This window comes from Phocoena phocoena, chromosome 8, assembly GCF_963924675.1.
Source record: "Phocoena phocoena chromosome 8, mPhoPho1.1, whole genome shotgun sequence".
Classification (NCBI taxonomy): domain Eukaryota; kingdom Metazoa; phylum Chordata; class Mammalia; order Artiodactyla; family Phocoenidae; genus Phocoena; species Phocoena phocoena.
Window position 1 is genome coordinate 103,305,130 of NC_089226.1, and position 22,973 is coordinate 103,328,102.

General features: G+C 60.0%; 2 protein-coding genes across 10 annotated transcripts; one reads left to right on the forward strand and one right to left on the reverse strand.

Annotated features, from left to right (window-relative positions):
- Positions 1 to 328: 328 nt before the first annotated feature.
- SIPA1 (signal-induced proliferation-associated 1) lies at positions 329 to 9,663 on the forward strand. The gene is made up of 15 exons (XM_065881404.1): positions 329 to 1,103; positions 1,749 to 1,876; positions 1,963 to 2,139; positions 4,260 to 4,434; positions 5,158 to 5,261; positions 5,500 to 5,657; positions 5,743 to 6,352; positions 6,667 to 6,941; positions 7,872 to 8,090; positions 8,209 to 8,320; positions 8,416 to 8,524; positions 8,616 to 8,717; positions 8,805 to 8,859; positions 9,070 to 9,148; positions 9,252 to 9,663. Exons 1-15 carry the CDS (start codon positions 431 to 433, stop codon positions 9,396 to 9,398), a joined length of 3,123 nt encoding a protein of 1,040 aa, XP_065737476.1. The 5' UTR covers positions 329 to 430; the 3' UTR covers positions 9,399 to 9,663.
- A 3,171-nt stretch (positions 9,664 to 12,834) lies between these two features.
- Positions 12,835 to 22,244, reverse strand: RELA (RELA proto-oncogene, NF-kB subunit). 9 transcript variants are annotated; one of them, XM_065882970.1, is made up of 11 exons: positions 22,160 to 22,244; positions 21,552 to 21,578; positions 21,298 to 21,449; positions 21,017 to 21,165; positions 20,045 to 20,136; positions 19,557 to 19,688; positions 18,591 to 18,695; positions 18,158 to 18,370; positions 15,194 to 15,274; positions 15,033 to 15,107; positions 12,835 to 14,260 (listed from the first exon to the last, which is right to left on the reverse strand). In XM_065882970.1, the coding sequence occupies exons 1-11, from the start codon at positions 22,164 to 22,166 to the stop codon at positions 13,638 to 13,640; spliced, it is 1,656 nt and encodes a 551-aa protein (XP_065739042.1). In that variant the 5' UTR covers positions 22,167 to 22,244; the 3' UTR covers positions 12,835 to 13,637. The 9 variants fall into 9 exon arrangements, with proteins under 9 accessions (XP_065739042.1, XP_065739049.1, XP_065739046.1 ...); XM_065882977.1 differs by lacking the exon at positions 22,160 to 22,244 and having other exon boundaries at positions 13,638 to 13,769; positions 14,082 to 14,260; positions 21,552 to 21,579; XM_065882974.1 differs by lacking the exon at positions 22,160 to 22,244 and having other exon boundaries at positions 13,638 to 14,260; positions 21,298 to 21,412; positions 21,554 to 21,579.
- Positions 22,245 to 22,973: the final 729 nt, after the last annotated feature.

A 22,973-nucleotide genomic window follows, 5' to 3' on the forward strand; every position in this document is an offset into this window, starting at 1 on the left:
TGTCCGGTTGGGCCAGGTCTTGGTGGGGACTCTCACTCTGGGCCCAGACCAAAGCCAATGTGTGTGAGTGGGGACTGGGGAGCCCTGGCAGTCCCAGGGCCGCCCAGGCTCCAAGACCCTCAGGGCCAAGGCCCCGACAGCCCTGCCCAGCACTAAGCTGGAGGAGGGGGCTGGAAACTTCAGCCCCAGGCAGACGAGGAAGTGGCCAGGAAAGCGGAAGCGGCTTTGATGGTCGTGGAGGGGGCCGGAAGTCAACCCGCATGGTGGACCAGGCTGGGGGCCCGGGTTCCTGTTTTCTCCCCAGGCTCCTCTAAGCAGACCCCTCCTCCCTCAGGGCAGGAACCGGCCTGCCGGCTGGGCACCAGCCACCCGTGCCTGCCAATGCGGCCCGGCACCCGGAGAGCCAAGTCTCCAGGTCCGAGGCACGCCCATGTGGGCCGGCGGCGTGGGGAGTCCTCGGCGGGGCCCAGCCCCTGAGCCCACCGATGACCTCTTCGCCCGCAAGCTGCGCCAGCCGGCACGGCCCCCGCTGACGCCACACACCTTCGAGCCCAGGCCAGCCCGCGGCCCGCTCCTGCGCAGCGGCAGCGATGCGGGCGAGGCCCGGCCCCCGACACCGGCCAGCCCTCGCGCCCGCGCCCACAGCCACGAGGAGACTGGCCGCCCTGCCGCGCCCCCCGCCCGCTTCTTCTCCGACCCGCTGGCGCTGCTGGGGCTGCCGGTAGAGGAGCCGGAGCCCGAGTTCCCGCCCGTGCCCGAGCCCCGCTGGTTCGCCCACTATGACGTGCAGAGCCTGCTCTTTGACTGGGCTCCGAGGCCCCGGGGGACGGGGGGCCACGCAGAGGCGGGCTCTGGGACCCCCGCCTCGTCTCAGGACCAGACTGCCCGCTCCGACCTGCTGCTTGAGGCGCCTGGCTTCGTGAGTGAGCTCGGGGGTGAGGGCGAGCTGGGACTGGGTGGACTGGTGTCTCCATCTGTGCCCCCCTCCCTGCCCAACGCGGCCGTGTCCGTCCTGGAGGAGCCACAGAACCGAACCTCGGCCTACAACCTGGAGCATGCAGACCTGGGCGCTGGCTACTACCGCAAGTACTTCTACGGCAAAGGTGAGGGGAGGGCCGCTGGTGAGGGGCCAAGGTCCCTGTCACCTGTGGTGAGCTGTCCTTTCCCTGTCAAGTCCCTGGCCACGTGAAGGGTCAGGCTCTGTCTCTGGGCCGAGGCTGCCCAGCTTTAACCACCTCCCTAAGACCAAGCCCAGCCTCCACCCAGCCAGGCATGCTCCACTGCCCCCATCTGGTTCATCCTTCTGCTCCTCCCGGCTGGGGAGAGATTTCCTATGGGCATTTCTGTGAGGTGAAAACTGAACCCCTGCACCCGGGAACCTTGTTCTCATCAGTGCCCACAAGGGAGGGCCCCAGACACCCTGGGGAAGAATATGGGCATGGTGGGCGAGGCCATGCAGGATCTAGGTTTTGGAGCAGGCAGGCATGGCCTCCCTGGGTCTGGGGCAAGATACATCATCGGTGAGGCTGCAGAAGGGGTGAGGCCTAGGGCCAAGTGTATAGGTGCCGACAGGAGTCAGGATCTGGGTTGGTAGAACGTGGGCAGGGCTGACGAGGGGACTGGACTTAATCTAAGATCTGAACTAGTGTTGTGGTGGGACCTGGAGCGGGGACTTTGGTGGACGTGGTCGAGCGAGGGTGGGACTGCTCAGGGGGCGGATCTGGTCATCCACCGCCTGCTTCCCCCAGAACACCAGAACTTCTTCGGACTGGACGAGGTGCTGGGCCCGGTGGCAGTGAGCCTGCGGCGGGAGGAGAAGGAGAGCAGCGGAGGGGGCACTCTGCACAGCTACCGCATCATCGTGCGGACCACGCAGGTAGGCCGAGGTCATGGGAATTAGACCGTAGATTGCCTTCTGAACGGCCTGCACGTATCCTGAGCGCCCCTATATCCCCTCCTTAGCTCCGGACCCTCCGCGGCACCATCTCGGAGGACGCGCTGCCGCCAGGGCCCCCGAGAGGCCTGTCCCCAAGGAAGCTTCTAGAGCACGTGGCATCGCGGCTGAGCCCGACCTGCCTGCGCCTGGGCTCAGCTTCACCGAAGGTGCCCCGCACGCTGCTTACGCTGGACGAGCAAGTGGTAAGTGGGTGGGACAGCCCTGCCCTACAGCTAGACCTGGCCTGAACCCAGCCTGCCCAGCTCCTAGCCACCTAGCCTTGACCCTGATCCTGGGCTGGACGGGGACCCCAGGAGAGCTGCCTTTTCAAAAGGAGGGCATCAGAGGTCATCTGGAGCCTTGCCTCTCAAAGTAAGGTCTGTAGACCAGCAACGTCAGTATCATCTGGGAGCTTGTTAGAAATGCAGATTCTCGGGCTCCACCCCAGACCTACTGAATCTCAGAGCCCACACTTTAAGAAGATCCCAAGGTAATTCCTATGTGCATTTCAGCTGAGGAGCGCTGATCTGACTGCCACCCCCTCTTCCTGCAAGTCCCTCTCCTTCCCTGTCAGTTTTCCCTGCAACGCCCTGCTTGGTCTCCTGCCAGTCTGGGGTGCTCACTCCTTCCTGGGGCTGCCCATTCCACTGTGGGACCACTCAAGCCCGCTGAAGGTCCTTCCCTACCCTGTGCTGAAAGCTGCCTATTGGCCCCGATTCTCCTCCTCTGTCATTCAGTCTGTTAGTCATTCAACAAACATTTCCTCATACCTCGGTACCAGGCCCCAGACTGGATGCTGGAGACCTGTCTAGACCAGATGCTGTCCTTGAGTAGCTCACAGACAGGTGTGGGAGAGAGACTGCAGAGAATCATGGATAATGATGGAGCAGGATAACAGGGACAGGGCAATGTTGAGAGCTCTATGGGGCACCAAGGTAGGGCTGACAGCCCTTCCTTGGTTCAGCATCACGGAGGAAATGCAAGAGCCCAAACCAGGAAGAGCAGGCATTTTCTGGACAGAAGGAACAACTTGGGTGAAGCTTAGAGACTAAAAACTGTCACGTCAGGGTCCTGTGGGCAGTTCAGCATGACTGGAGTAGGACTTGGGGGGAAGGGGTGGGAAAGGCTGGCCTTTGGTCCTGAGGGCACCGTGGAGCTGTGGAAGATCTGAGAGGTTGAGCAGCCCTCTGGCTGCAGTGTGGGGGCTAGACTGGAGGCCAGGCTGAAGTCTGTCGCAGTGATCCCAGCCAGACGATGGCAGAGGTGAAGAGGAGGTGACAGTCCAGGGACAGAGTGGATAGCCTTCGTGGCCGACTGGAACGGTGGGGGTGTTGTGAGATTGCCCTGCTTCTCGGCCGCTGGGAGCAGTAGTTTATGGAGGCAGGGACCCTGGAGGACGATTGGTGTGGGGGGGAGTCATAGTGAGGAGGTGAGGTGCCAGGGGCTGGAAGGACATCTGGGCAGCTGGAGCTCGGGAGAGGGGTCTGGGCTGGAGGCAGAGTTGGGGGTATCATTCCATGGAGATGGCTGCTGTGGCCACTGAAGGTGAAGAGCGTGGGTGGGGAAGAGGCCCAGACATGAGAGGGTGAGGTCCCTGGGGTCTCAGGCAGAGTGAAGTTCCAGTTGTCCCAAGTGCCAACTAAGGTGAGAGGGTGCCAGGATGAGGCCATGCCCGTGGCCGTAAGAGGGGCTTGGGGTTTAGGAGCTGGGGTGGAAGTGGGGCTGTAGTGTGAGGAGGGACGAAATGAAAGTGGGGACTCTGGGTGTAGACGCGCTTAGCAGGAAGACGGGAGGCCAGAGCTGGAGGGGCCCTGGGCTTGTCTGCGTGGTGGCAGAGCGCCCTGAGCTGTGCACAGTTAACCCCAGATGCAAAGGAGCCACAGGAGCCGGGGGCAGAGAGTAAGCAGAGGTGGTGCAGGGCTCCAGGCCTCCAGAGGCTGGGCTCAGGGTGCCTGGCATTTGAGGGAGGGGAGGACAGGCTGGCCTTGAGATAAGGAGGATGACAATGTGGCCATTAGTTGGGGTCCAGCGCACTCTGTGCAGGGTCCTTTCCGTGAATCACGTCTTCTATGGTCATATGACAACCAGCCCCCTCCCGGTTCCTTCTCACCTTGATCTCCTCTGCCCTCCTGAGCGCTGGGAGCAGGAGAGACAGAACCCGCTTGATAAGCGAGGACACAGAAGTGGCTTAGCGAGGGCAGGGCTCAGGCCACACACGGAGGCAGTTCTGCCCCCAGGCCAGTGTCCCGGTCCATTCCCCAAGGCCCAGGGGTGCTGCTGGGCGACTGAGGCCTGTGCCTTCTGCCTGTGCCCTCCCCCGCAGCTGAGCTTCCAGCGCAAGGTGGGCATCCTGTACTGCCGGGCGGGCCAGGGCTCGGAGGAGGAGATGTACAACAACCAGGACGCGGGACCCTCCTTCATGCAGTTCCTCACCCTGCTGGGCGACGTGGTGCGGCTCAAAGGCTTTGAGAGCTACAGGGCCCAGCTGGACACCAAAAGTGAGGCCCAGGGGGCCCGGGGTGGGGGCAGACCCATGCTGAGGGGCAGGCTGCCTTGGTGAAAACCAGCTGCCTGCTCACTTTCTGTCCCATCTTGTCCTGGGTCTGGGGCCGGGGGTGGAGAGTTCTTTGGGTAGGCTGAGGACGGGGGTCTGGGGCTGCAAAGGCCAAGCCATGGCTGGGAGGAGGGGCTGGGACTATCCCCCAAGGCCCCGGTGCCCTACTGCCTGAGCTGGGTCAAGGGGGTTTGTAGGCACCACCCTCGCCATCAAACACACATATTCCACCAGCCCAGACCCTGCCTCCCTGGTTGGAAAGGTCCCAGGGTCCCTGGAAGGTGTTTTTATCCAGCACCTCCTGCCTGCCTTCCACTCTCTCAGCTGCTCCACACATGCTGGTGCCTGGGCCAACATCTGTCTTCTCCTGGGACATCCGCCCCCGACTCCCTGTTAGCAGGCCATTTCTCATTTCTGTCTTCATTCTATCTCAGCATCCCCCATCCCAATCCCAGGCTGGAGGCTGGATTCTGTGGGGGGAGGGGAAGGGGAGCAGCCAAGGCTGAGGCCCTTGGAGCTCATGGCCTGGACCTTGGCTGGTGGCGGAAAGGGGTTGTCCACCTGCTGGCTGGGGGTACAGAGGCTCCAGACTGCAAGCAGGATGGCAGGTTCAAGCCGTCCAGATTTCCCTTGCTCTCCCTCGGTGTCCCCAATTAACTGGCCACAGCGGATTCCACGGGCACGCACTCCCTCTACACCACGTACCAGGACCATGAGATCATGTTCCACGTGTCCACGATGCTGCCTTACACCCCCAATAACCAGCAGCAGGTGTGAGGGGGCCCTGGGGATGGGGGCTGGCTATGGGCTTCTGGGGACCATGGAGGGGTGCTTTGTGGGTGGCAGTGTTTGAACCTTGGTCTGAACTCTGCTGACCCCTAACTACTCTCCAGGCTAGTGTCCCTCCCCAAAGACAAACACCCCAGGCCTTCACCAGGGGCAGGTGGGGGGGGCCACTGGTGCCCAGGCTCTTAGGTCTCACTCACATCCCCCACCTTCTAACCCCCAGCTCCTGCGGAAGCGCCACATTGGCAACAACATTGTGACCATCGTGTTCCAGGAACCCGGCAGCAAGCCCTTCTGCCCCACCACCATACGCTCGCACTTCCAGCACGTATTCCTAGTCGTGCGGGCCCACGCGCCCTGCACTCCGCACACCTCCTACAGGTGGGCGCCCGGACTTCCAGTTCTGCCAAGGGTAGGTCTTCCTGGGCCCTCCCTTTGCCCCTGACTACCGCCTCCTTCCCCATAGGGTGGCTGTGAGCCGCACCCAGGACACCCCGGCCTTTGGGCCAGCTCTGCCCCCTGGCGGAGGTCCCTTTGCGGCCAACGCCGACTTCCGGGCCCTCCTGTTGGCCAAGGCGCTCAATGGCGAGCAGGCGGCGGGCCACGCTCGCCAGTTCCACGCCATGGCCACGCGTACGCGCCAGCAGTATCTGCAGGACCTGGCCACCAACGAGGTGACCACCACGTCGCTGGACTCGGCTTCCCGTTTCGGCCTGCCTTCCCTGGGCGGGAGGCGGCGGGCGTCCCCCCGGGGCCCGGGCGCTGAGCTGCAGGCGGCAGGGGCGCTGGTGTGGGGCGTACGCGCGGCGCCCGGGGCGCGGGGCGCGACCGGAGCCGAGGAGGGCGGCCCTGACGGCGCAGAGGTGCCATGCCTGCTGGGCATCTCGGCCGAGGCGCTGGTGCTGGTGGCGCCGCGCGACGGCCGTGTAGTCTTCAACTGCGCCTGTCGCGACGTGCTGGCCTGGACCTTCTCCGAGCAGCAGCTCGACCTGTACCACGGCCGCGGGGAGGCGATCATGCTGCGGTTCGACGGGCCCCCCGGCCAAGCCGTTGGCGAGGTCGTGACGCGCCTGCAGGTGAGGCGCGGGAGTAAGGTTGGGTTGCAAGGTCCTTGCACGCGCGCGCAGCGGGGAAGGAGCCTGCTTTGGAACCCCTCGTTCCCGCCGCCTCTCCTGCGAAAGGGGAAGTCGGGGTGGTGGGGCACATCGGGAGCCTCGCAGGGATGGAACTGGGGGTCCCCAGGCCCTCTTTTGCGGGGTGGGTGGCTAATACCCTCCTTGGGCGTGTGGAAGGGCCCCTGTGACCTGGGACGGTCCCCGGGTCAGGCGCTGGGGCGGCCCCTCCTCCATTAGCCCCCGCTCACTCCCCGCCCCGCCCCGCTCCGCCCCAGCTGGTGAGCCGCGGCTGCGAGACCCGCGAGCTGGCGCTGCCCCGCGACGGCCAAGGCCGCCTGGGCTTCGAGGTGGACGCCGAGGGCTTCGTCACGCACGTGGAGCGCTTCACGTTCGCGGAGACGACGGGGCTGCGGCCCGGGGCGCGCCTGCTGCGCGTGTGCGGCCAGACGCTGCCCAGTCTCGGCCCCGAGGCCGCTGCCCAGCTGCTGCGCTCGGCGCCCAAGGTCTGCGTCACCGTCCTGACCCCCGACGAGAGCGGCCGGCCCCGCAGGTCAGGACGTTGGGACGCAGGGAGGTGGGAGGACCGGGCAGCTGGCCACCGCCTAGCCCGTGCCTCCCGTGTGGCCATTCGCGACAGGAACCTCGCGGGGAGGCCTTTCCTTCTTGAGAGAATCCCGCGTCTCTTAATCTCTCTGAATTGCACTATCCTTACGGGTAGAATGAAGACTATTAAGCTTGCGTCTTCACCGCCCAGAAGATCCAAGAGCAGCCCCTGTTGTATTTCTCACAGACACCCAATACACACTATTGGTTACTTACTGCATTAAACCAGGGATATGCGGACTTTTTACGTAAAGAGCCAGAGAGTAAATATTTCAGGTTCTCTGGGCTATCTGGTCTCTGATGCAGCCACTCGGCTCCGTCACGGTAGCACAAGAGCATCCAGAGGTGACATTTAAATGATGAGTATGGCCTCGTGCATGAAAACTAGTTATGGACCCTGCAACGTGAATTTTATGTGACTTTCACATGTCATAAAATATTCTTTTTATTTCTTTCAACTGTTTAAGACTGTAAAAGCCAACCTTAGCTTTCAGTAGTACAAAAACAGGCACATCTGCTAAAAAAGAAAAAACAAAGGCAGAGGCCGAATTTGCCCCCAGGCAGTACTTTTTGGATCTCTACGCTAAGTGGTTTTCCCACGTTATTGAAATCCTCACAGCAAACCAGGAGATCAGTACTATTATCCCCATTTCACAGATGGAGAAACTGACATTCAGCGTGATTTGCTTAGGATTCACAAGGGCAGCACTGCGATTTGAACTGAGGTCTGGACAAATGGCCAGTAGCCAGGCAAATATTTTTCAGTGTTGTCAGAGAGTTTGGAGAGCTCTCCTCCTGGAAGCGAGCCTCGGGCACAGCTGGGAGTGGGGCTGGTGATGCTGGTGTTCCTGCCTGACCTACTCCTTCCTCCCCCCAGGAGCTTTTCGGAGCTGTACGTGCTGTCTCTGCAGGAGCCCAGCCGGCGGGGGGCTCCCGAGCCAGTGCCGGATGAGGCCCCAGCAGTGGCCCTACTGGCCACCACGAAGCAGCTGCTGCAAGTGTGCCTGAACGATGGCAGCGGTCCTCCAGGGCCCGGGGACCTGGCCGAGGAGAGAACCGAGTTCCTGCACAGCCAGAACCCTCCATCGCCCTGCAGGTGTGCCCTCTCGGCCTGCCCTCTCCTCTGGCCCACGAGGCTGGACGGGAAGGCCTCTGCAAGCAGGGTCCACGGGTGGGGGCAGCTTGCAGTGCTGAGCCGTCCCTGCTCTCCCCAGCTCCCTGTCCGACGAGGCCCCCGTCCTGCCCGACACCACCCCGGACCTCCTCCTTGCCACCACAGCCAAGCCGGCAGCACCCGGTGCTGGCAGGGAGACACCCCCCACCCAGGTGAGCAGAAGCAACGCTCTGGAGCCCGACGAGCAGGGGTGGGCACCGTGGTGATGGTGGGCATCACTGCATCTATACCCACTTCTGCCCCCCAGGACGGGCCAGGCAGCCCCAGTGGCTGTGAGGACAGGGGTGACCCAGCCCCGGAACTGAGAGCCTCCTTCTTACCACGAACCTTGTCTCTGAGGAACTCCATCAGCAAAAGTGAGTCTGGAGCAAGGTGGGGGTCTAGGAGCGGGGCAGGAGGAGGCCTGGCCTGTGCTTCCCTAGCTGAGCCCAGCTCCGGTGCCCACAGTCATGTCAGAGGCGGGCAGCGAGACCCTGGAAGATGAGTGGCAGTCCATCTCAGAGATCGCCTCCACCTGCAACACCATCCTGGAGTCGCTCTCCCGGGAGGGTGAGGCCACCAGGGCGCTGCGGGCGGAGCCAGGGTGGGGCTTTCTCCCTTTACCTCCCTGCCCAGACGGTCCCTCTGTCCCCACAGGGCCACCCATCCCAGAGAGCAGAGATGCCAAGGGAACTCCAAAATCTGACGCTGAGTAAGCCTCACATCCGATCTACCCCTTCACCCCATGCCCAGTGTTCGTGCCCACCCATTGGAGTGAAGCTCTGTCCCAGGGCTCTGCTGTGATGTGCACCCAAGTCAGAAGACAGGGGTTGGGCCCCTCTCAGGCGGGTGGGTCGGGGAACCAGCCCATGGTGCCGCCCCCTGCCCTGGTCTCACTGAGTTCTGAATCCCATGTTCTCAGGCCAGAACCCGGGAGCCTGTCTGAGAAGGTCTCTCACCTGGAGTCCATGCTCAGGAAGCTGCAGGATGACCTGCAGAAGGTGACACGGTGGCTGCGGGTCATGGGGAGTCACACAGGGCTGCCCCAGGAGAGGGGCCAGGGGCTGGCCACGCTGACTCCCGCCTCGCTCCACCTCCCCCCAGGAGAAGGCAGACAGGGCGGCCCTGGAGGAGGAGGTGCGGAGCCTGCGACACAACAACCGGCGGCTGCAGGCCGAGTCCGAGAGCGCGGCCACCCGCCTGCTCCTGGCCTCCAAGCAGCTGGGCTCCCCCACCAGCAACCTGGCCTGAAGCTGTCGGGTCCAGCCTCAGCCTGGCTGCGGACCTGCTGGAACTGCCCGGTCGCTCGCTCGGGGCACCTGGGCCATACCAGGCCCTGGGCCCTCCTCAGGGACTATCCCTGCGCGAGGCGCATCTTAGCACTGCCCCCGCTCCCCGGCCCATTATTTGGTGGCATTTTGGTGGCGAAGTTGCCCCTCTACCCCATCCCCGTTTGTAAATATTCTGTGGAGAAAAGGGGACTTCAGGGAATAAAGAAGCCACCGTTATTTGTGTCCACACAGGTGTTCATGATGTGATGGGGGAAGGGGCTTTGCCCCCTCAGGCCCCGGCCAAGCTCCCGGGACAGTGGCTCAGGGTTGGGCTGGCACAAACTGAGGGGTTCTCTGAGGCTAGGCCACCCTTGGCTTCTGTCCCACAAACATTGGTTTGGTCTGTTGGGAAGCAGGTGGCCACACCCTGTACCTATTCTGCTTAATCGTTGGAGCCAGGCCCCTGCCCTAGAACCAGACCTGCGGGGCTGAGATCAGAGGCAGAGCCCCTCTGGGCAGGAGAGGAAAGGCGCTTAGGGGCCAAGGGGCACCTGCCCATGCCCTCTTTAAAGGCCCTGTCCCCAGTACAGGCCCTGCTCTCCTCTCTGTAGACACTGAGCCCCCAAGTCTGGCACTCCCTCAGTCACCTGGCCAGATCTGGCAGGCCCCAATTCCAGAGGTAGTAGCTTCTCTGCCTTAGTTGCCTGAGAGATGTTTCCATGTCCCAGAGGAAATCAGCCCTTGACCCACTTCTCTCCTCACCAGCCCATGACCCCTTGTTCCTCAGCAGGCTGGGCCCTTTCCTATGAGTGGCATCAGCAGGTCCAAACTTGAATCGTGTCTAAACTGTTTTCTGGATCTGAGGCCCAGACAGGGCACTGACTTGCCCAGCATCACATGCCTAGTTCAGCCCTGCTGAGACTCAGGCCCTGGGGTCCATAAACTCAGGCTTTGGCAGGATGAGCTTGGCTCTGAGAAATAGAGCTTCAGGGGCTCAAGCTTCATGGAGGAGGTAATGTGAGGGCTGAGGGTTCTTTTGTTTTTTATTTATTTGTCTGCCCTGGGTCTTAGTTGAGGCACGCGGGATCTTCATTGTGGTGTGTGGGATCTTTAGTTGTGGCATGCAGGATCTCGTTCCCTGACCAGGGATCGAACCCGGGCCCCCTGCATTGGGAACATGGAGTTTGAAACCACTGGACCACCAGTGAAGTCCTGGGGCTGAGTTTTAAAGGTTCAATGTGGGGACATTCGATCCCTGGTCAGGGAACTAAGATCCCATGTGCCGCAAGGTGTGGCCAAAATGTAAAAATAAAATCAAGGCTCAGTGTCCTGTTCACCAGGTAGAGAAGGCAAAGGGATCCTGGGTAGAACCAGTCTGGGGGGCCTGTTGGACTGGAGTCAGCCTACGTAGGGACCCAGGGTCAAGGAGGCTGGAGCTGAATCAGAAAGGGCTGTGAATGGGTGCACTAGAGCTCCTGGACTAGCAGTTCCCAGCACTGTGTCCCAGCTTTCACCTGGTGGACTGTAGTGAGGAGCCCTCACAGTGCAAGTTGGAAGGCTCTGGTGTGATAGATGTTCAAAGGGAGGGTGATGTGATTTGGGTGTCAGAGCCCTTCGGCTACAGGGAAGGCAAGGCCAGGGAGGAGGCTGTAGTAGCAGCCCCAGTGGAAGAGGTGGTGGTTGAAACTACGTGACAGCAGTGGAGATGGGGAGAACTGGGCACATTTGCCAGGACCCAGTGAGGAGGTGGACTCGAGTTGCTAGGGGAGAAGATGCAGAATCCACGGTGGTGACCAGGTTTCTGGCTGGAGCCCCTGAAGGATGGTAAGGCCATGGCTGAGATGGGGAGGGGAAAGGGCAGCCTGGGGCTGGCTGGGGTTCTTTGGAACACGGAGAGTTTGAGAGGCCTGAGGGATGTCAGTGTGAGATGTCCAGTGTGCTGGCGCACTGGAGAGAGAAGTCTGGGCTGGAGACAAGGATTTGGGACTGGTGAGCCATGAGCATGATGAGGTCACCCAGGGAGTGTGGGAAGGACCGTGAGAGGGCTTCTGGGGGTCACGGGATGTCACTTCAGGACACTGGGAAAGCCAAGAGCGAGGCACAGCCTGGGCTGGAGGACCTGGGCTCGCTCATTCCCCTCTGGGTCTCAGGTTGGCCACACTGCGGGCAGCTCTGCCATCAGTTTCCTCTGGTTAGCCTTCTCACCCTGCCAGGTCCCTCCTGGCGCTCGCCCTCGCCCCATTTACAGCGCCGTTGCTCCATCAAGCCCCACCTCCCCAAGCACCGCCCACCCCCCCACCCCCCCTCCCCCGGCAGGTTCGCCGGGGTCCTGACCTGGCCACCATGCTCGGGTTCCGCCCCTCGCGCGTAAGTACAGCTTGGCCTGGTCCCAGAGTGGTCCACCTGCTTCAGACCCTGCCCCCCGACCAAGAGCCTGGAGCGAAGCACAATTCGCTCGATGCTTTCCGGTTCGCCAACATTCCGCCGCCAGCTGGCATCTTTCCTCGTAGACACCGTCCATCGGAGTCTGCACCCTGGGCCTACTGTGTTCCCAGGGGACTCGGTAGATTTGCAGCACGTCCCACTGAAACCCGGTTGCTCCTGCCTTCACCCTCCCGCAAAACCCTGCGACGCCACCGGCCTCAGGATGGGTTTTCCTGAAGCGCATTAGCCAGCGTCCCTATTGGAGACTGCTATCCTTGCGCATGCGCACTAGCGACGGCGGGCCCTAGCGGTCCACGGCCTCTGGCGACCCTGCTTTACTGCGCGTGCGTCGGGCCAAGCCGGAAGTACGTCCAGTTCTAGTCCCTCTGGAAGTCGATTTGTTTTTGTTGAGGACTCCTGGGCGCGCGCGGTGATGGAACGGCGGCTTCGGATTTAAGATTTCCTCGGTGCTCCCAGGGCAGGGTGTCAAAGCACAGACCTTTACCTGGCACCTCCCCTTCCCCAACACATGCAAACACTCCCTCATCCATTTAAGGGATTAAATCCAAACCTCTTAGCCCCGCGTTCTTGATCTTTCACCGACTGACCCCATCGAAACTTTCAACGTCGTCTCTCTTACCCCGCTCACCTACAAACGCTGGCTAGTCCCTCTGCGAGATCCACCCTCCTCTGTTGATGTAAGACCTGAAGCTAGCGTGGCCTCTGTGAAACCCTTCCTGAAAATGCTCCATCCCCACAGCTGCTGGGCCCTACCGGGCTCTCACTAGGCTGGGACCTCCACCCACTTCCACCCACTCCCACCCCCTGGCTGACTGCTCTCATCCACCGGCTGGTATCCAGGGGTTTCCATAGGCATCCTCGGACTGCAGGCTCCCGGATGGCAACGTATTCATCCAACTCTGTATCACCAACGTCCAGCCTGAAATGACCAGCAAAGAGTGTGCTGTTTGCTGAAAGAAGGCAGATCTCTGGCCAGCTTGGCAATGAATTTATTAGTTCAGAGTAGAAAAAGCAATAGTCTATAAACGCTCTGATTCTTCACTAAAAACTGAGCCTTTTGACTGGAGAGCAGTCAGCCTGCTCTCCCCCTGACCCTCCAAACAACTCGCCCTACTACTAAGGCACTTGAGAAAAGGGGGAACAGAGCAATCTGAGAGAGAACCTCCCTGGATCCTGGAGAAGGCCAGTGCTATCCCACAGAGTTCCCTTCAACCACAGCCCAGCAAGGAAAGAGCTGGCAGAGCCCTCTGCAGGGTAGGAAGGCCAGCCTCTCAAATGCTGGTGGTTAGGCACAAAGAACGCCAGCACCACCCAGGGGCTGGTAACAGGGGCATTATTTTGGCTCAAGGTGTAAGTGAACCCACGATTTGAGGCAGACACTTGGTAATAAGGCTTTGTGGCCTCAAAGGCCATAGCTCCAGCCTGTCCCTCTCTCTAGGAGAGTACTAGAAGCTGGAGGGTGGGGTTGAGGGACCCCAGAATTCCCTATAGAGACTGGAGCTGAATATCAGGATAAGGGAAGGAAGAGTTTGAGTTTTCCCAGCTCTCCCCTTTCCAGAGAAGTTAATGCTTCTGCTTAAGCACCTCCAAAAAGAGAGAGATAGCTACTGCCAATAGAAGAATAAAATGCACCCCCCTCCCCAGAAAGACATCACCCAAAGAAGTAGGGGGCAGCTGGAGAACACCCCCCCCCCCACCCCAGAATCCGTAAGTGCTTGCTTTGGGAGGGCTTGCAACCCAGTGCTCTGGGCAGGTCAGGGCAGGTCCCTGCCCTTTAGGAGCTGATCTGACTCAGAAGGGCTGAGAAGTCCATGTCTGCAATGGAGGAGAAGTCTTCATCCCCTGAGAGGAGGCCGTTGGTGAGGCCAGAGGCTCCCAGGGGAGTGGGAGCTGGGTCAGGGGGCCTCTGGGACCCTGTCACCAGACGAGTTATAGCCTCGGGGTACTCCATCAGCATGGGCTCAGCTGTATGGGGGGCCATGGGTACACCCTGGTTCAGCAGCTGCTGAAACTCAGAGTTGTCGACGGATGCCAGGTCTGTGAACACGGCTGGATCTGTGCTATTGCCGAGCAGGGCCCCCAGGTCTTCATCAGCATCAAACTGCAGCTGCAGCAGAGCCTCTGTCAGTGTCCCTTCCCCAGCCGGGTTAGTCTTGGGGGCAGGTGGGGTCACAGCCTGAGCAAGGCCTGGGGCTAGGACTGGGCCAGGGGCTGGGGCCTGGGCCAGGGCTGATGCCATGGCTGGCGCAGGGGCTGGGGCCTGGGCCAGGACTAGGGCAGGGGCCGGTGCCAAGGCCGAGGTCTGGCTTGGGATCTGCCCAGAAGGAAAGACCATGGGGGAGAACTCCTCAAAGTTGATGGTGCTGAGAGATGGTGTAAAGGGATAGGGCTGGGGAGCTGGAAAGAGAAACAGAGAGGCAGGGGTCACAGAAAGCCTCAGAGGCCCACCCCAGCCTCTGGACCCCAGCTGCTGTCAAGACTGCTTAGGATCAGTCCTTCTCTGTGCGGTCACGGCCAGCACCCTAGCACCCTCCTCTTAATCGAATCTGACCTCGCCTGTAAGGTCCAGTTCTAGCCTCCACTCCTTGGAGCGTTCCCTGTCTACCCTAGCCCACAAAACTCTCACAGCCTTTCAGAGGAAGGGATGCTTTCAGAGCTGGCGAAGCCTCATCATACAGCTGAAAGACCAAGCACTGAGTGGGCCTGGGCCCAAGCAACACCCAGTAAGCAGGGGGCCGTCATTCTTCTTTGAGCCACGTTTTGCTACTTTAGAGGTGATTTTTTTTGTTGCCCCACTTCAATGGAGAGCTGAGGGCAGAGACTGTGCATTTTTGAAACTTCTGTATCTCAAGGTCTCCAACGTGGGGTTTAACTGGCATAGGGGTTCTCATCCCCAAGAGGTTGCTGGTTCCTGGGCCACACCTCCAGAGCCTCTGATTCCACAGGTCTATTAGGGGCCCAGGAATCTGCATCTTCACTGCTTCCCTGATGGCTGTGACACAGGCAACTAGGCCTCAGGCCCTGAGAAACAGGAGCCCAACAGAGAGCAGCCTTCAGATGTCTGCTGCTGAGACTGACTGCTCATCTCCCTCCCAGAATGGGTCTAAACCACGCACTGAACAGATTTGAGCCTATAGTTCTGGTGGGGCAACCTTAAGGAAATCCTTACGTGGCTTGGGGACGGAAGTTGAGCTGCGGGAAGGCACAGCGATGCGCCGGGTCGGAGGCCGGTGGTCGGTGGGTCCTGTGAGGCGAAGCCTGGGTCAGTTCATGGCGCCCAAGGTCCCCCTTCCCCCGCCTTCTCTCTAATTCTCCCACGGCCCCTCTTACCATTGAAAGGGCTCTTTTTCATGATGCTTTTAAAGGTCTCATACGTCCTTTTGCGTTTCTCCTCAATCCGGTGACGATCATCTGGGAAAGTAATGGAGGAAAGCGGGTCTTACTCTCCCCAGCTGGACCCCCAAAGCTCTCAAAGGACCCTTGGGAGGTAGGTGATGGGACAAACTTCCCGAAGACCCTTTCTCCAAACCTTCTCAGCCAATGAGAAGAGCTGTGTGACTCTGTGACACTCAACAATTATAAGAACGGGGACTTCCCTGGTGGCGCAGTGGTTAAGAACCCGCCTGCCAATGCAGGGGACACGGGTTTGATCCCAGGTCCGGGAAGATCCCACGTGCTGCGGAGCAACTAAGTGCGTGCCCCACAACTACTGAGCCTGCACTCTAGAGCCCGTAAGCCACAACTACTGAACCCATGTGCCACAACTACTGAAGCCAGCGTGCTGCCTAGAGCCTGTGCTCCGCAACAAGAGAAGCCACCACAGTGAGAAGCCCGCGCACCGCAATGAAGAGCAGCCCCGGGCTTCCCTGGTGGCGCAGTGGTTGAGTCCGCCTGCTGAGGCAGGGGACGCGGGTTCGTGCCCTGGTCCGGGAAGATCCCACACGGGAAGATCCCACGTGCCGTGGAGCGGCTGGGCCCATGAGCCATGGCCACTGAGGCTGCGCGTCTGGAGCCTGTGCTCCGCAACGGGAGAGACCACAACAGTGAGAGGCCTGCGTACCGCAAAAAAAAAAGCAAAAAAAAAGAGTAGCCCCTGCTCGCTGCAACTAGAGAAAGCCCGCACGCAGCAACGAAGACCCAACGCCGCCAAAACAAAACAAAACAATTTTAAGAATGCCATGGCTTTGTGAGAAGACCTCTGTTAGCTCAATCTGCCCTCTGAAGGCCACACAGGTACTCCCAAGTCAGGGGCACAGCTGACATCCCTGTTCCCCTCCAGCCTTGATCAGGCTTGGCACTGTGCCCTCTGCTCTCTGGGGCAGCCCAGGCATGACAGACCAGCTTAAGACTTCAACAGACTCTTAATCTTCTCTCTGATGGTTTCAGAGTTCAGTCTGGAGCTTTCAGAACTTTCTAACTACTTCTGCACTTGGATAACCCCAAAGGACTCGACGCCAACAGTCCAAAGCCAACCTCATCATCTCACCTCAAACACCTGGTTCTGGTTCTTTCCCCTTCTGTGTTCCCTCCCTACCTCTCTGCCCTGTCCCCAAACCTTGGACACATCCTCAGCATCTTCCTCTTTCTCATTCCCTACCATTCAGCCCCTAGACACATATTTACCAAGCACCTACTGCGTGCCAGCCTCCGTTTGAGCCACTGGGATATGGCCCTGAGTAAGCAGACAAGGTTCCTGCTCCCAAAGTTGACATCCTGATGACAGAGGGGCGAAGACACAACCACATACAAGTGATAGCAGCTCTGAGGGAGAGGCACAGGGTGATGTAACACCACCAGAAGATCAAGGAATCTAGTTTAAAGGTGTCCAGGGAAGCACTGGTGTGAGCCCATCGCGTGAAGATCTGGGCGCCGAGCATTCCAAGCAGAGGCAACAGCTAGAACACTGGTCCTGAGGGGGACTGGGCTTGCTGTGTGTTGTACGCAAAGGGCCCGTGGGGCTGAGAGTCCCCGAGGAGGCCAGCAGTAGGTGAGATCATCTCGCTTTGCACTCCCTCTGCAAGGTTCATATGGCACCTCCTCTCCCAGGATGACCAAAACATCTTCCAAAATGGCCTCCCCACCCCGAGTCTCCCCATCTCAGATCCTCTGCACGCTGCTGCCAAAGCGAGCTTCCAGATCTGCTCATGTCACTTCTCTGCTCAGAAACCTTTGGTGGCTCCCCACTGCCTTAGGATGCAACCGTGGATGAATGCCTAGAGTCTAACCTTCAAGGCCCTTCTGGGGCTTCCCTGGCAATCCAGTGGTTAAGACTCTGCACCTCCACTGCAGGGGGCGAGGGTTTGATCCCTGGTTGGGAACTAAGATCCCACATGCCATGTGGCACAGCCAAAAACAAAACAAAACAAACAAAGAAAACCAGCCCTCCTGCCGGGGCCTGCTCACCACCCACATCAGCTCCCACCTCGAAGCTGTCCCCAGACGCGCTGTGCCGGGCACCCTCCAACACCCGTGCCCTTCCAGATGCTGCGCCACCTGCCTAGAAAATGCACTTCTGGGTCTTTCTCCAACTCAAATGGCAACTCCTCCACGCAGCCGGCTCCAGCTCCCACGGTATTTTGCACACACCTCCATTTCGCACGTTACTCTGTAACTTAAGGCTCTGTTTTGCATGTGTGTCCTCATGTGCCTGAGCTTCCAAAGAGCAGGGCACATGTCTTATTCATTTTTGTATTCAGATTACCTGGCACAGGCCCTGGCACCAAGTGGACACTCAGTGATTATGTGTGGAATGAACTGATGGCCGTTTTGGGGGTTGTTTTCTAGACTCTATTAGACAGTTCCCAGGGCAGGAAACACTCTCAGGCTGGATGACGGACTTTGAATAAAGGATCACTCCGGCTATTCCTATTTGATCAGATACCCGAAAGCCTTGACCAAACCATGGCTGTGTGGTAGTGATAAGAGAGATCCGGTGTGGCAACAGGACCCTGGAGCCAGATGGCTTGGGTTCAAATGAGGTCTGGGTCTGCCGACTCACTGAGTATGTGACCTCAGGCAGGTTAGATGCTTACTCCCACCTCAAAAGGTTCATTAGAGAATAAAATCAGGTAATTCGCTGATATGCCTGGAATAGGGCCATGCCTGTAATAAGAGCTCAGTAAGTCTTGGGTATCGTTACTATTAAATGAGGCAAGAAAGATAATCTGATTACCGTGTAAATCCCCGCCCGACTCCAGCTTCTGACCCTCACCTACAGCTGCCACATCCAGGCCTGGCCTCACTCCCATTGGCTGGAGCCCAACAGCCCTGCTGCTACCCTCCCCAGCTGGGTACCTGTGTCTGGCAAGTACTGGAATTCCATGGGTTCGCTGAGCTCCCGATCGGAAGGCCGCCGCAGCTGCATGGAGACGCGCACGGGGGCCTGCAGGCTGGGGTCCGCGTAGGGGGGCGTCCGGAACACAATGGCCACTTGCCGGTGCACATCAGCTTGTGAAAAGGAGCCTCGGGCCTCCCAGCCTGGTCCCGTGAAATACACCTCGATATCCTCTGCCAGAGATGGGGTGGCTTCATGGGTCACCGTGCTCAGCTCACCCAGCCCGCCACCCCCTACAACTGCTGCTACTTATCTCTGGACATACATCGCCCTACTGTCCCCAAGGTGTTGGGGGAGTGTCTACACCAGTTCCCTGACACTCACCCCATGTCTGCTCAGCCCTGCCCTTCACCTGCTGATCCAAAGAGCACAGCCCTCCTCCCAGGTATGTACCTTTCTGCACCTTGTCACACAGCAGGAAGATCTCATCCCCCCCAAGGCAGCTCCCAGAGTTCCGATTCACTCGGCAGATCTTGAGCTCGGCAGTGTTGGGGGCGCCTGAGGGTGTGGGAATAAGGAAGGAAGCCCTGAACCACCGGAGGTCTCCTGGGCTGACCTGCAGGAAATGCAAGGCTCCTGCCCAGCCCAGAGCCAAGGCTGTCCAGAGCTTGCCGACTGTACCTCTGCAGCCAAGGTCCGACCATTCCCACTGGCTCCTCACCTCAACCAATTTAGCAACTGTTTACCTACTAGCACCTACTCTGTCCCCAGCTCTGTTCTAGGCCTGAAGCATATAACCACGCACAAAACCTAAACGTCTCTGCCCTCACGGAGCTCACAGTCCAATGTGAACCAAGGGGATCACAACTCCTCTTTCTCCACCTGACCCAAGTAATCTTCAAGGCCCATTCATACCCACCCTGGCAATGAACCCTTCCCTCCTGACCCCCCGGTTCATCCTGGTTTCCGGGCCTCGGGGCTCCAAAGGCCTTTTATTTTCACTCATCCTGCTGGCTACTTAATTAAAGACTGCAGTTGATCTACGTCGGCCCAATTCATCTGTGAACTTCCTGTGAGCTTTCATCATTGAATTATTACTCTCTAACATTATCTCATTTCTGGGAGTTCATTTCCTGGAGTCATCAGTACAGTTCTGGGCATACCACCCTCTCATCACGTATTGGAAATGCCCGTCTCCCATCTGACTCCCTGCCAGCCTGGAAGCTGCACCTCGAGGGCAGCTCTGGGTCTTCTTTGCCTCGTCTCTCCAGCCAGCACAGTTCTGGGCACAGAGGAGATGACGAATCTGCTGGATGACCGGATGAAGCCAGAGCAACTTTTGCAGGCCCCCGTGCCCGCCCCCACTTCCTCCTCACAGGTCCACCCCTCCTCCCTGCCTGCAGCTCCCTGGCCACTCACGGTTGTCAAAGATGGGATGAGAGAGGGCAGGCGACAGGCGTAGGGGCCTGCCTGCCGGGTCCCGCACTGTCACCTGGAAGCAGAGCCGGACAGCATTCAGGTCGTAGTCCCCACGCTGCTCTTCTACAGGAACTGCCAGAAAAAGAGATGGTCAGGTGAGCCTGGGCAGGGGATGGAGCGGGACGTCTGTGTGTGCAGGGGTGAGCTCTGGGTTGGGAGGGCTGTTTGAGGGCATGTGAAACGGTAGGAGCCCTAGAAGAGGAGGAAGAGAAGGTTCTAGACCCATCACTGACTCCACTTGTGACCCTGGATGCCACGTTCCCTATGTCCCCTCTCCGGGTCTCTTTCCCCAGTGGTAAACAGCAAGATTCCATCTGTACTGTGGGTCTTGGCCAGCGAGGGACAGATGAGGGGAAGGTGGCCTCAGGGGGCGACAGAGGCTGGAGGTGCTCCAGGCAGGCCCAGGCCTTTGCCGCCGCCGCCCTCACCTTGGAAGGGGTTGTTGTTGGTCTGGATGCGCTGACTGATGGCCTGCTCCAGGTCCCGCTTCTTTACACACTGGATCCCCAGGTTCTGGAAGCTGAGGCCCCCCCGGGCATCAGTCCCACTGTCTCCAGAAGAGCATGGGCCCTCCTGCCTTGCCCACTCTGCCCGTTCTCCCCCACCCACTCGCCAGGTGAGCACTTCGTGCTTAAGCCCCTTGAATGGTCCCCAACCATATGCCACCATGAAAGCCACTCCCTACTCTGGCTGACAAGGCCCTGTGCCCTGGCACCTGGCCCCAGCTGCAGTCCCTGCCGGCTCCCTACCCTCTGCCACAGGGGCTTCTTTCCCTTCTCCAAACACATGAAACTCATTCCCACTTCAAAGGCTTTTGCACCCGTTCATTCTGCTGGGCGTGTTCCTTCGGTGCTTCTCTGCTTTCCCACATTTAGGTCTTACCTGCGAGAGGCCCTTCTGACCTCCCAATCCAAAGGAATGAGACCGGCTCCTTCGCCTCCCCCACCTCGGGCTCTTCTTCCTAACTATTACTGCTTTATTTTCATCAATGAAATGGTGACTCCCTAACAGTATCTTGTTTAGTTATTTGTATATTTATTTATGGCCTGCCTCTGTCAACTAGTATGCTTCAGGGGAGACTGGTGGTTCAGTGGTTTTCTTTCTCACTATGAGAGATGTGACACTGAGTGACTCGCCTTTCCAGCCACAGGGGTTAGGGGTTCAGAGGTGAGCAGGGACCCATTCCTTTTCCATGGAGCTCACAAGGAGCTCCTCTCCGCTTGAGAGGAGACACAGACAATTTCAAGACAAAGGAATCTGCTTGCAGAGCTGGGGACAGAGCAAGGAGTGAGGAATTCTGCCCTCCCTCCAGAAAGGAGTAACACTGTAACAGCTACACAACTGCCCCGCCTCTCCGCCTTCCATCTCACCACCACCCCTGCCACCCATGACAAGCTCACCTGTGGATGCAGCGGTCCGGGCAGAGCTCAGCCTCATAGAAGCCATCCCGGCAGTCTTTCCCCACAAGCTCATGGGGGTGAGGCCGGTGAGGGGGGTCCTTGGTCACCAGGGAAATGCGGACTGTCCCTGGCCCCGTGTAACCATTGATCTGTCCAAAGTACAGAGAGAACCCTAGAGGCTCAGAAATTCCAGACTCACCTCCCAGACACAGACTGTGTGGGCCTGAACGCAAGTCCCTCCCATACTGACTCTATGTCCCCCACCCGGGCGCTGTGCTGACCTTGATGGTAGGGTGGGTCTTGGTGGTATCTGTGCTCCTCTCGCCTGGGATACTGCCTGCTGAGCGGCCCTCACACTTGTAGCGAAAGCGCATGCCCCGCTGCTTGGGCTGCTCGATGATCTCCACGTAGGGACCGGAGGCCTGGGCCGGCTCTGTGGGGGACACGCGGGCCAACCCCCATCAGATGGCTGACCCCATTGCCCCTGGCCCTGGGGAGCTCGTCCCAACCCACTGAGAAAGGATGGCCCACTTACCCGCGGGGAAGATGAGGGGGAAGAGGTCTGAAATGAGAAGGAGACAAGGGTCAGCACAAGCCCACATCCTGTCCTCACCAGGGAAGGTCTGCTTCCCCACAGCGAGGAGATGGAGCCAGGCCCCTTCCCAGGGACACGGAGTCGGGGCCTGACACCTGGAGCCTGCAGGGAAACTAAGGGGCAGGGGTAAAGGAGCCAGAAGCACCTGCTTCCTGAGGGAAGCCGGGTATGGGGGCCTCCCTCCACCAGGGGAAACTGAGTCAGGGTCTTTTCTATTTTCATAAGTTAAACCAAGGGAGGGCACCCTCACCCCCCATCCCGAGAGGAAACAGTCAGATACATTCCCCCCTAACGAGGAAACTAAGTCGGAACTGCCCCCCCGGACCCCGGGGGGAAACCGAGTCAACGCTCCCCCCACACCCCACACCCAGAGGGGAAACTGAGTCAGACCCCCGAACGCCCAACCCCGCCCCGCGCCACCATCCGGCCGGCCGCTCCCTGCGCAGCGCCCATCGGCGCAGGAAGGGTCGGAAGGCGACGCAGGGGCTCCCGCCGCGGTCCCGGCGGCCCCAGCGCCGCCATCCCGCGGGGTCAGAGGTCGCCCTCACCGTCCATGGCCGGGGTCCCGGGGGCGGGGCCGGGGTCGCAGCTGGGCCCGCGGCGCGCTCTACAGCAGAGCCATTCGCCAGAGGCGGAAATGCGCTGCGCGTGCCCGCCCGCCGCGTCACTGCCGGGAATCCGACCGCGCTTGCGCGCTGGGTCGCCGCCGCCGCCGCCCCCGCCGCCCCTGGCGAGGGTAAGGGGCGAGTGAGCGCCACGCGGAGGCCCGGGAGGCCGTGCGTGCCGGCGCTGTTGTGGACCGGGAGCCAGTGCGCGCTGCGCGGGGCACCGAGAGGCTGCTTGCTTGGGGGCCGCTCCCGGGGCTGCGGGGCGGCTCGGCTCGTCCCCGAGTTCGGGCCCCGCCTGGAGGGCGGGGCCGGCGATTACTCACAATGTTTTTAGGGGATTTCGGGGCCCCCTTCCTCCGATGCGAGGAGTTTGGTGATGTCACCCCGAGCCGGGTCTGGAGCAAAGCCAGGGCTGCCGGGCTTCGACCGCCCGCCTTGCGCAGGGAAGGTCTCGGGCCTGCTTTGCCCTCAAAGGCCAGGTGGCTGAACTCCTCACGGTTTCCTAGTCGATAAAAGTGCTGCTCGGTGCTTCTCGGTGGTTGTTGCCGCAGAAGCACTTTTTAATTTCCCGTCCTCCCCAATCTGGCTGCAAGGAGGGGAAAGGGAAATGCCCGGACCTCTCCACCTGGCAGTGCTTGGATCGTGGGCTTCGCGGAGCCTGCTGCACGCTAGGGTGGCCCGAGGCTCCGCGCCGCGTCCGCTCCCACAGGCGAGCCGGGCACAGGCTCATCTGTTTAAGATCATCCACACTGCC